General features: G+C 49.2%; 1 protein-coding gene across 1 annotated transcript in view; it reads left to right on the top strand.

Moving 5' to 3' along the window:
• The window catches only part of LOC142990249 (leucine-rich repeat transmembrane neuronal protein 4-like), a 37,488-nt gene extending 29,182 nt beyond the window's left edge, over positions 1-8,306 (top strand). Inside the window, exons 3-4 of the mRNA XM_076139961.1 lie at positions 6,657-6,875; positions 7,986-8,306. Of these exons, the coding sequence (XP_075996076.1) occupies positions 6,657-6,875; positions 7,986-8,306 (540 nt within the window). The remainder of the gene's footprint in view (positions 1-6,656; positions 6,876-7,985) is intronic.
• Positions 8,307-12,500: the final 4,194 nt, after the last annotated feature.

Below are 12,500 nucleotides of genomic sequence, written 5' to 3'. Positions count from 1 at the left end.
CCTCAGTCAAACTCCAGTCGGAGAGAGAAGATGGTGTCTGAACTCTTTGGACCCCAGAGAGTTCCAGTGAGACGTCGGAGCTGACAGGAAGCAGGGTGACGTCATCACGCTGTCATCCTGACTCCAGGAGAGAAAGGCAGCAGCAGATCCAGAGGGTTCTTCTGTCTGAACCCTCCTCTGCAGGTCCAGGCTGGAGCCAGATGTCCACTTTCTCTCCCTGGCCTGCAGCCAGACTCTCACCCAGTGAGACCTACAGAGGAGATCAGTCTGTTCTATTCTTAGACTCCAGGTGTAATCAAGACATTAGACTCATTTATATTATACAGTTGTTATCACAGATTGAGCTTTCTGCTTCCCTCAGCTGTTAGAGTTAGGAGAGACGGGCTGGAGCCTGAGGCAGATCCTCCATGCAGCCTTCAGCCCTCTGCAGCTCTGCTGGCTGCGGTCCAGGCCGTGTTAGGCTGTGACTCACCTCTCTAAGAGACCAACCACAACAGCCAGCCTGATTAAAGCTGAATGTGAACTCTGCTCCGTGGCCAAAAAGGCTTTTATTCTCCTCTGCTTAGACAGGAAGCTGAGCCTGCTCTGCTAACAGAAGTGGGCAGATCGGTCCTGTAGGTAGAGAGTGTCAGACTGTGGGCGGAGCCTGTTAGAGCACACTACAGGCTCTGTTGTCCCTGTGATGAGTGAACCAGGACCTCACACTGATGAAGAGCGCTGACATTAGCTTCCCTGACTTCATGTCCAGTTACATTGAGTGTGTTGGTGATTAGCGGCGCTCTCACCCAGGCTGACCTACAATCAGAGCAGGAAGGCGTCTGATGTGTTCCTCACTCTCCCATCTGAAGGACACACGCTAACTCAGCCTGACATTGGATCGGCTAATTGGACGGCACTCGGCTGCTGTAGGATCGGAGCGCTGACCTTTGCTGAGAGAACATCTGTCTGTCTGTCTGCTGCTGTCTCTCTTCTCTGTGACAGACAGACACCTGAGGAGGATCTGCTCTCTCTCACACAGACTCAGGTCAGATTGTCATTCTTGGTCCGTCTGTTCTTAATCGGGAGCCTCTAAATAGATACAATATGTAGAATACACAGAGCTGAGTTACCGTGGCGACCTCTCTGGCATGTCAAAGAGAGAGAGAGAGAGAGAGAGAGAGAGAGAGAGAGAGTGAGTGTGTGAGTCTTCTTGTCCTCCAGACGTTCCTGAGCAGCAGAGAGGCAGCCGTCCCTGCTGCTCACACACTCACACACATACACACACACACACACACACAGCAGCTTGTGTCATTGTTTCTCTCTTATCATTGTTATGCAGACGACACTCAGCTCTTCCTTCCTTCACTCACAATCACCTGGACAAATTGTCTGTCCTGCATGGCTGAGCTGAGAGGAAGAAGTGGGTCACAAACATCTTCCTCCAGCTGCGTGTGTGTGTGTGTGTGTGTGTGTGTGTGTGTGTGTGTGTGGATCAGCATCTAAATCTTGAAGAACACACAAAGTCTCCGTCTGGTCTCTGCTCCTCTCCACTCTGGATTGTTTCTAAAGAGCGGTCCTCGGCCCGTTCTCGGCCCGTTCTCGGCCCGTTCCTCGGCCCGTTCCTCGGCCCGTTCTGTGCCCTTGAGTCCATAACTCCTGCTTTTGTTTCATCTGGTTTGGACTCAGATTCATGATTCACCTAAAGCAAGTGCAGCTGCTTGAACAGAACCTCTCAGCTTCACGTCTGTGCGGTTCTGCTTTGCTGCACCGGCTCACACGGAGATTCAGGATCAATCAGGCCCCCGCACATGAGTCTGAACCTTTGACCCCATACTCAACCAGCCGGCCCCTCAGGTCCTCTGATGGTCTTCAGGTCGCCCCCGTGGACAGGAAGTCAGTCTGCGGCGTGTTCAGACCCGTTTAGACAGACGGGCCTTAGGTCGATGGTTGATCTTCTCTCTTTAATCTTTGCCTTTGACTCTCGTTCCCTCTGAAGCTCTGCAGGGTTTACTTACCTTTGTTTTAGAAAAGAAATCTCTGTTTAGAATGTAAACACATACAGTAAGTTCATTTATAGAACAAGAAGAAGTGCTCAACCAAGAGGGTATAAGAAGCATGGAGACAACATGTTAAAGGAAAAGACACTTAAATATTGATTTAAAAACATTGAAGAGCCGAGAGAATAGAATATAAAAAAATTGAGGAAAATTAAAACAAGCTAAAAGAGAATAAAGCAGATCACAATTAGGTTGAACGTTTAGTATACAAGAAGGAGCTCTGAAAAAGCACACACAACACAATTGGAACCTGACAATAAGCTTAACAATAATTGAATGTGACTGAAGCCTAACTCTGTCTCATGTGTAGCTTGTAGCTTGTAGCTTGTATGTTGATATTTGGACATAAGCGTTGTTTTAATTCACAATGTGATTCCTTAAGTCTCCATCATTGTAAAAGAGAAAGAGGAGGAAGAGGAGGCAGGAATCAGGCCGTGTACCATCCTTCACCGTTCGCTCTGCACCGCCCACATGTTTGCTCAGAGGCTCACAGACGCCCCGAGTGCTGAGGGACTCTGGAACGTTCTGTGTCTGTCAGGCTGTAATAAATCTGCATAATGAGAACCATCGCTTCAGTCTGTGTGTTTGTGTCCATGTAGTTCACCTGTAGAGGCATCATGCAGCCGGGCCACAGGGGCTCCAGTCCAAGCTCCTGTCCTCCAGTCCTCAAGTCTTCCTGTCCTCCAGTCCTCCTGTCCTCCAGTCCTCCAGTCCTCCAGTCCTCCAGTCTTCCTGTCCTCCTGTCCTCCAGTCTTCCTGTCCTCCAGTCCTCCTGTCCTCCTGTCCTCCAGTCCTCCTGTCCTCCTGTCCTCCAGTCCTCCTGTCCTCCAGTCCTCCAGTCCTCCTGTCCTCCTGTCCTCCAGTCCTCCAGTCCAAGCTCCTGTCCTCCAGTCCTCCTGTCCTCCTGTCCTCCTGTCCTCCAGTCCTCCAGTCCTCCTGTCCTCCTGTCCTCCTGTCCTCCAGTCCAAGCTCCTGTCCTCCAGTCCTCCTGTCCTCCGGTCCTCCAGTCCTCCAGTCCTCCAGTCCTCCTGTCCTTCTGTCCTCCTGTCCTCCTGTCCTCCAGTCCTCCTGTCCTTCTGTCCTCCAGTCTTCCTGTCCTCCAGTCCTCCAGTCCTCCAGTCCTCCTGTCCTCCAGTCCTCCAGTCCTCCAGTCTTCCTGTCCTCCAGTCCTCCAGTCCTCCAGTCCTCCTGTCCTCCAGTCCTCCAGTCCTCCAGTCCTCCAGTCCTCCAGTCCTCCTGTCCTCCAGTCCTCCAGTCCTCCAGTCCTGCAGTCCTCCTGTCCTCCTGTCCCCCTGTCCTCCTGTCCTGCAGTCCTCCTGTCCTTCTGTCCTCCAGTCTTCCTGTCCTCCAGTCCTCCAGTCCTCCAGTCCTCCTGTCCTCCTGTCCTCCAGTCCTTCTGTCCTTCTGTCCTCCTGTCCTCCTGTCCTTCTGTCCTCCTGTCCTCCTGTCCTCCTGTCCCCCTGCCCTCCTGTCCCAGTTCTGCTTCACATCATCTGAGAGCAAAGTTTCCCTTCAGCCTCCCGGCTATCAAAGAGAAAATTACCGGGGTCGGCCTTCCTAAAAATTAAAGAGGCCATAAAAGAGGACTGATAGTTTACTTCATGGTACGTGGCTCTGCTGAAAGGAAAATATGAGTGTAAGTTGGTGAAGTGAAGGCTGAGAGTGCAGTTTATGGAGCCGGGTGAACGTTCAGGCAAAGAGCAGGGAGACGCTGCAGCTGAGCAAAGTGTGTGAGGAAGAGGAGGCAGTAAAGGCTGCAGAAAGGTCAGCAAGCAGGCCGGCTGGGCACTCACTCATTTACTTTACTGTGTGTGTGTGTGTGTGTGTGTGTGTGTGTGTGTGTGTGTGTGTGTGCGTGTGTGTGTGTGTGTGTGTGTGTGTGCTGGGGGGGGTTACATGTGGATTAGCTCTCTGGTTGTGAGGTCGTTAGAATTAGAAATGTGTTGAGAATGAAGCAATAAAAACCTGCAAAGGTCAGGAGAGCGCTTGGTTGGGCGCTAACACCCAAACTGTGTGTGTGTGTGTGTGTGTGTGTGTGTGTGTGTGTGTGTGTGTGTGTGTGTGTGTGTGTGTGTGTGTGTGTGTGTGTGTGTGTGTGTGTGTGTTAAAGGTCAATGCATGACCTCATGTCCCGGTGTAGCAGGAGTTTGACCTTGGACTGATTCAACCTCCCTCACATTTCAGTGGAGTGTGTGTGTGTGTGTGTGTGTGTGTGTGTGTGTTTGTGTTGATTTCTCCATCTTTCCTTCCTCTCAGCTGTGTTTCCTGCCTGCTGTGACTCAGACTCAGAGTCTTAACCCCGGCCTGCAGACACACAGCCTCACTTCATCCATACTTCAGATTCTAAGTGTGTTTGATTCTTTAACTTCCTCCATTGCTCACTCTGCTGCCCCTCCCTCTTCTCCCTCACAGCTTTCAGAGTTTCATCAGTCCAATCTGACACAAGCAGCAGACACCTTCACTCTCAGAGCTTTGATCTCTTCCTCTTCCTCCTCCTCTTCCTCTTCCTCTTCATCTTTAAATGACACAAATCCTCACGACGCAAAAAGCTATTTTAGTCTTAACCCGAACCAGCAGAGACCCTGTGTGTGTGTGTGTGTGTGTGTGTGTGTGTGTGTGTGTGTGTGTGTGTGTGTGTGTGTGTGTGTGAACATGAGCTGACCTTTATATTCATAGATAAACCTCTGTGAAGGATGCATTTAGTCTGATAGTTACAGATCTATAGAGCTGTGTGTTTATCCTGTAAAGTTAGAAAATGCAGAAGACAGAAGCCACGAGAGTCATAAAGTTATAAATCAAAGTTTCATTATTATCTTATCTGTTATGGAGCTCTCTACATTTAGATCTGAACTCTTAACTCAGCTGCCTGAGCAGCGGTGTGGTTTAATGTCCTGGTGTGTTCTGTTCTAACACACAGACTTGAGTCCTGGATCAGCCCCCAGGCCCCCAGACCCCCAGACCCCCAGGCCCCCAGACCCTCAGGCCCCCAGACCCCCAGACCCCCAGGCCCCCAGACCCCCAGGCCCTCAGGCCCCCAGACCCCCAGGCCCCAGGCTCCCAGGCCTCTGGGCCCTCAGCAGCTCTGAGGTTCCTCCCTGGCTCCGCCCCCTCTCTACCTGTTTCCCGCCTCACAGCAGCTCCTTGTTTGTCATTAGTCTGCTCTGTCGTCTCCGTCGGTAACCACTCTGTGCTCCTGCTCCTGTTTATGGGATGTATGGATGTTGTTCCCTGCCACTCCTCCTGCTGACATCGTGCTCCTGCTCTGTTTTGGACTCATTTGGGCGCTGATCTGCTCGTTTCACCGCCGCCTCCGTCTAAATGGATACAAGTGCTGCTTTAGAGTCTGCAGGCTCTGATTCTGCTGGAGGACCGGACCACACACACACACGCACGCACACACACACAGACTCATTAGGCCAGTTTGGATCTGAAGAACTTTTCATGCTGAATATTTTATGAAATCCACTGAAAAAGCTGAAAGTTAGCAGCTGAATGAGGAGAAACAGAGTTAGAGAGTGAAGAAGGGTTAAACTGTGTGTGTGTGTGTGTGTGTGTGTGTGTGTGTGTGATTTTAAACGACTGATAGACTCAAAGTCAATCTGATTGTAATCTAATTAAGTCATTCAAGATTGAACAGATTGAACTCCTTCAGCTGTTGTCATGAAGGCGTGTTTGATAGTAAAGACTCATAGATTATTAAGATGATTCAGTCCAACAGGAGACGAGCTGAAGGTAAATATGGGATTCATTCAGGATTTAGAGAGGAGTCGTATTGAATAACAAATGAGTGTGTGTGTGTGTGTGTGTGTGTGTGTGTGTGTGTGTGTGTGTGTGTGTGTGTGTGTGTGTGTGTGTGTGTGTGTGTGTGTGTGTGTGTGTGTGTGTGTGTGTGTGTGTGTGTGTGTGTGTGTGTGTGTGTGTGTGTGTGTGTGTGTGTGTGTGTAATGATGCTCCGGGCTCTTTAATGACGCTCTGGGCATTATGCTGCTCTGGGTTCTATAATGACGCTCTGGGCTCTATATGACACTCTGGGCTCTATAACGATGCTCTATAATGATGCTCTATGTTGATGTCTGAGTGTTCTCATGTTTGAAGTGAAGAACAGATATGAAGATATTAGCATCGATATCACACACACACACACACACACACACACACACACACACGCATACACACACACACACGCCAATCCACAGCTTTATTTCATCTAATTGTCATAATTGAGAGAACGGGGGGCCGTAGAGCTGAGAGGCTCTTTGATTCAGCAGAGTGGCTGTAATGGAATAAGCTCTCTGCTAAATGGAGCCGTGACTCCGTTCAGAAGAGGCCACACAACACGGCTGCTTAAGGCTTTCATCTGGAATATCAATCACTCCAGCTCAGAGGGTGTGTGTGTGTGTTTGAGTGGCACACACACACACACACACACACACACACACACACACACACACACGGATGCATGTAGTAAATGACACTACACCCTTATATTGTCAGAGTGGATAAGATGGTGAACAGAACCTTTTGGGTCGAGTCACAGCTCTGATCCTCTGCTTTCTCTCTCTCTCTCTCTCTCTCTCTCTCTCTCTCTCTCTCTCTCTCTCTCTCTCTCTTTGTCTCCAGTTACCACAGCGGCTGAGTGCGTTGACGTTGTATAGGTACGAGCAGTCGGTTCTGGATTACTGTCAGGCCCACCTCTCTCTGCACCTCGGCGTAGGCGTGGAACCCCCGACTCAGGCGCCGGGAGACCCGGGCCCCCCCAGGTACCACCCGGGCCCGACGGCGGCTCTCCCCTCCGAGCCTGCGCTGTCTTGCTCCCTGAACCCCTCCCTCCCTCCACCTGTGAGCTGTGCACCGTGACACGTAGCTCCGCCTCCATCATCCAGCAGAGAAGAAGAAGAGGACAGAAACAAACTGTGGGACGGGACGACCCGGTAGAGAAGCGGAGGAGACGATAACAGCACCGCCGTGCGTCTTTGACCCGGCTGAGGCTGCGGCAGGACAGATTGGTGTGTGTGTGTGTGTGCGACCTCCCTGACCTTCATTAAGCAGAGGCAGACCTACAGGGAGACTCTTCATCTTCCTCTCTGCCTCTGGAGGAGTTTAAAGGATAATAACTGAATGATTGGTTGATCTTATTAAAGGTATTAGCTCTGCTCCTCCTCATCTGGACGCCTCTGCTGGGTCAGGTGAGGTCAGCAACAGAAAAATGGTCTAAAGAGGGCGAGAACACAGCATGAGAAGAGAAGAAGAAGAGAAGATCAGCTGAGCTCCGCAGAGGAAGGAGCTTCAGATGGAACGAGCCACAGCCAGGACACACACTAAGGACACACACACTCACATGTACAGCTCCTCTCTCTGTCATGACAGCAGACTGAGAGGATCCTGATCTCCTTCAGTCTCATTCGTTTAAAAGATCAACCAGACGCTCTGCTTCATGTTTACAGACTTATTAAACGCTTTTGTAGTTAAATGCTTTGTTTTAAAAAAAAATGTGCTCTCCGTCCAATAACCTGGTGTGTTTGAGCCACACGCTTATATCTACATACATGTGTGTACTTAGAGATGTTAGATGATAGGAAACAGACAATAAACTGTGGTTAATGACATCATGTAAGGTGTGTGTGTGTGTGTGTGCGTGCGTGCGTGCGTGTGTGTGTGTGTGTGTGTGTGTGTGTGTGTGTGTGTGTGTGTGTGTGTGTGTGTGTGTGTGTGTCACAATAATACAACCTTCACTGAATTTAAATCTCAGACTTGTTGCTTTTTTTTCTCCGTTGCTTCTTGAAAATGAAACCCTGAGGTTTAAGCGGTCCAGTCGCTCCTCTCATCAGAACATCTTCTCTCAGTCTTCCTCCTCAGTCACAGTGTTCTCATGACTCCGTGTTCTCATGACTCCGTGTTCTCATGACTCCGTGTTCTTATGACTCCGTGTTCTCATGACTCCGTGTTCAGACTCCTGACAGGTTTACTGCTGCAGCTGCACACATGAAGCAGCTTAACGAGGCTGATAGATGGAGGCTGCTGCTCTCACCTCAAGTGTTCACTGTGAGCAGAGGAGCAGGCAGGAGGGAGCAGAGGCACCAGGGCCCTGCTGCACCAGGACCCTGCTGCACCAGGACCCTGCTGGACCAGGACCCTGCTGGACCAGGACCCTGCTGCACCAGGGCCCTGCTGCACCAGGACCCTGCTGGACCAGGACCCTGCTGGACCAGAACCTGCTGCACCAGGGTCCTGCTGCTGCACCGGGACCCTGAAGCTGATGACGTACTATAATCAATAATAATTATAATAATAATCCCTTCTGGAGCGAGTCTGTCTGTCTGTCTGTCTGTCTGTCTGTTAGGAACACAGTGATCATCTGCAGGCGTCTTAAGTCGACTCCATGTCTCCATGTAAACATGAGGGGAGAACAGGAACACACTCATTCTGGAGTTTGGAAGCAGCACAAGAGTTCACAGAGAAGTTTAACAGAACTTCCCTCCAAGCCACAGAGGAACTTTAGACTTTCTGCTCTTTCTCCAGTTATGGAAATCAGAATCATTTCATATTGATGGAAATCCAAAAAGTAGATGCAGTGAAATCGATCAAGTCTGCAGAATCTGAAAGATGGAAGAACGAAGGGAACAGAAGGAGAGAGGTTAGCAGAAGTTCCATCCAAATCAGGTCATGTATCGTGTGTTGAGTTCTTAGGATGTGAATCACATTTGCGGGCGTGTAGTGTAAGCGTGTAGCAGAAGCGTGTAGTGTAAGCGTGTGTGTCGTTCCCACAGGCTTCTTTAAAGATGTTGATACATTTTATCAATCTGCACTCTGGGTTGTTTCTTGTGTTTTGCAGTTTTATGTTTCGATCTGAACTGAATAAATTCCGCTTCTGGGGTTTCAGACTTCAGAGTTCTCTTGGATCAACAGAACAGAACCTGAAGGTGCCATCGGCCTCTTCCTCACTCAGACTTCACACTGAGGATGACGAAGCTCATTCTGCCGATTGCAACCAGGCGATCCTCCCCAAGGTCGCCATGGAGACGGTGCTCCACATTTACAAGACTCATAAACGCACAATAAACATGAGGAATGAAAAAGTTTACAAAGTCGGGAGGAGTCGTTCCCTTTCTCTCTCCTGACTGAAGACTTTTCCCCTCACACCTGTGGGAGGCGAAACAAACAACGCCGTGTGTTTGTTTACTCTGAAATCTCAGCAGACGCCAGCCAGATGTTGTGGCTGTGGGCGGAGCTTAACCTTTATTCAGAACACAACCGAGGGGAATATTTACCTTCATAATCAGCAGAGCTCTGGGCAGCCATGGATTTATCTGCAAACACACAGCTCAGCCTCAGCCTCACACTCAGCCTCAGCCTCAGACTCAGCCTTCCTGAGGTTCTGGAGGTTCTGATGTGAGGCGGAGGTGAAGTTTTGTGTCACCTGGGAGGCTGAGCTGCTGCAGGCGGGCAGAGCAGCTGTGAAACCTTGATTTCCCCAAGGAGCTCTGCCGCCGCTCTATGCCCACTCTGTGAGATTAGCTTTAGCATCTCACAGGCCGCGTTATGGGTTAGCTTAACTCTCTCTGTAATCTCAAAGCAATCTGCTGTGCTTCATATGGTGACAGAACACACACACACACACACACACACACACACACACACACACAAATACACGAGCACCTGAAGAACATGCAGAAATGATGTAAAGAGGGAAAGACGCGCTAGCGTGAGTGGGAAGAGAACGTTAGCATGAGAGCTAACACGCTAACATGCTAACAGATTAGTGTAGAACGTTACAGTGAACGATTTGAGACAAAATGGTGACCAAAACATGAACAATGTCTGAAAATTAATCTAGAAGCTGTGTAACTTAACTTCCAGCTCCATGTCATTCATTCATCTTCTTCTTCATCTTCTTCCTCTTCCTCTTCCTCTTTCTCCATGTCAGTGTCCAACATGTCAGAATGTCATTTCTCTGAAAATCCTCCATTTTCATGAAGCCAATCCATATCACTCAGGTGTGAAGGGGCCTTCAGGAGAGCCCGGTCTCCGTGCTGCCTTCATGTGCTGTCAGACATTACAGCGTCATTACCAGAGAGAGGCTTTGCTCTGATCCCTGAGCTGCCGGGGAGCGAACAGAGCGCCTCCTGTTATTAATTAGATCCCATAATTAAACAGATCCACCACCCGGAGCCCAGCAGGGGGCGTCGTCTCAGGCCACAGGAGCAGAGTGTGTGTGGCTTCATTCAGCCGTCTGCTTTGTTTGCATCAGAGCCTCTGAATCCTCTGCATCATTATTCTGTTACATTGAGGCTTAGCTGCAGTGTGAACACGTTTCTGTGCTCCTGTTTGTTATTGTTTCTTTCTCTCACCGGGTTTTCTCCTGTGGTTTGTGTTCTTATATTATTTGTCCCTTTGCACCTCGAGGTCGTTTCTCTTCAGGTTTACTTCTCTGCAGAGTTTAGTTTCTAAACCTAAAGCCCTTTTTCTTTCATATTTGTGTTTAGTGCTGCATTCTGTCTCTAACTGTGCTGCGTCAGTCTGTGCTTCTCCTCTCATCTTTACATTTATATACCACATGATCATCAGAATCCAGCAGCACCCAGGCTCTGGTTGATCTCCAGCCTTGGGTTAGACTCCAGGATGTCTTCAGGAGGAGCAGATAGAGGAGCGAGGAGCAGCTGTGCTCACTGATAGAAGCTGATCAGCATGAACACTCACAACATGCTGATCTACACAAACACAACAGCAAGAGTTTACACACTAAAGCTGCCAAACAAGAACAACATCCTGCATCTCTGCTGCTATTATTCTGCTGTTATTTACTCTAACTCTACTTTCCCTTGTCTCCACTTTAGTTTGGTTCCAGCTCATTAGGGAGCTTCAGCGTGTCACACACACACACACACACACGCACGCACGCAGGCACGCACACACACACATTAATGACTAATAGGCTCCTTAAACGTCCACACGGTCCTCAGATGCAGCAGCGTTCCTGCTCTGCTGCTCTCATCAGAATGTGTTGGATGTGTGAACTTTAGGAGAAGAAGTCTGAAGTTCTTTCCTGCTATTTTTGGGAGTTTCAGACATTTTAAGAGCTTTTTTTTTTTTTAAAGAATCCTCTCCATATTCCAGTTGCAGATGAATCCAGTGGTGAGAGGGTCGATGCTTTATTCAGGATCCTGTTTAGGGAATCTGTTTGATGAGGAGGAGCTCAGAGTTTAAACCATCAGGAGCAGAGTTTCTTTGCTCCTGACCTCAGATCAAACAGCTGAGAGCTTCTGTGGACGTGAATCTGGAAGAAGAAGTCTTCATGTCCAGATCATCTAGACCTGACACCTTGGCACGGGACGTTATGAGCTTTGTTGATGTCACACAGGGATCAATTAGCACAGCTGGTTTATATGAACTACTGCTCCTCCTCTTCCTCCTGGAGACAGCAGGAGGAAGAAGCATCCAGCAAATGAACTCTTATTTTATTTTCAGACTGTACTCTCTCTTCTCTCTGTTCCACTCTTCTAATCGACTCTGCAGTCTCGTCTTCGTCCACTTGAGGATTGGATTGGTTGAAGGTTTAATATCTAAATTGGATCTGCGTCTGAATGTTCTCTTGTATTCTGCAGAACCGGGCCTGGACAGAACCAAACTGGGAGAAGACGCTGATTCCTAAAAATAAAGATAGGTTTGACGTAAATGATGCATGAGTCAAAGCGAGTCGGGCTTAAACTCTGAGAGGGAACACACACACACACACACACACACACACACACACCTCTCCTCAGAAATGTCTGCACACTGTGAAATCCAGTAAAGTCTCAGGCTGCAGCTGCAGCTGTGTGAGCCTCTGTTCTCTCTGCCTCAGCTCAGAGTTGAAAGCCGTCGTCAGTCGCTCGTATTTAAAGAGTTTCACGATCCGTCTCCCTCAGCATTCAGCACTGAAAACACAAATCAGCCTCAGCTTCAGCTTCTCCTGCTGGATCAGACCGCAGCTCCGCCACAGGAACATTGAGATGAGAGGTTATTGCAGTGGTTTGCTTGAATACTTCTCTGGTCTGTGGCTTCTGTATCAACACTCCTGGAGCCTGCTGACTCTTAAACGGCCTCACAGCCTTCATGCTGTCGCTCCAGCTGTGAGTAATGAACGTCTTTAAGCTGTAATATCTTATAATGTGCAGGTGGATTATTGGGATGACTATTATTACCTTCTGTGTCTCTTGCATAACGTCTATATTGGAAGCCGTGTTCTGTTCCGTGCACAGATTGGTGTTTGTACCGAGCAAAAAGGTTGCTAGGCAATCCATAGAGATGTAAGAAAAGGTCTGAGAGCTGTGGGGAGACAGAGGAGCTGGCAGGCACTGGGAAAATTGCAAGTAGACAATCAAAGTCATATCACACTGAGCGGGGAGAGAGAGAGAGAGACAGAGAGAGGGAGAGAAAGAGAGGAGAGAGAGAGAGAGACAGAGAGCAAGAGAGGGAGAGAAAGAG

The sequence above is a fragment of the Genypterus blacodes genome, unplaced genomic scaffold (assembly GCF_046128005.1).
Source record: "Genypterus blacodes isolate CSIRO-AG114 ecotype Tasmania unplaced genomic scaffold, CSIRO-AGI_Gbla_v1 ptg000491l_1, whole genome shotgun sequence".
Taxonomy (NCBI): Eukaryota; Metazoa; Chordata; class Actinopteri; order Ophidiiformes; family Ophidiidae; genus Genypterus; species Genypterus blacodes.
The sequence above is the reverse complement of the archived record's forward strand: the minus strand, read 5'-3'. Positions and strand labels throughout refer to the sequence as shown.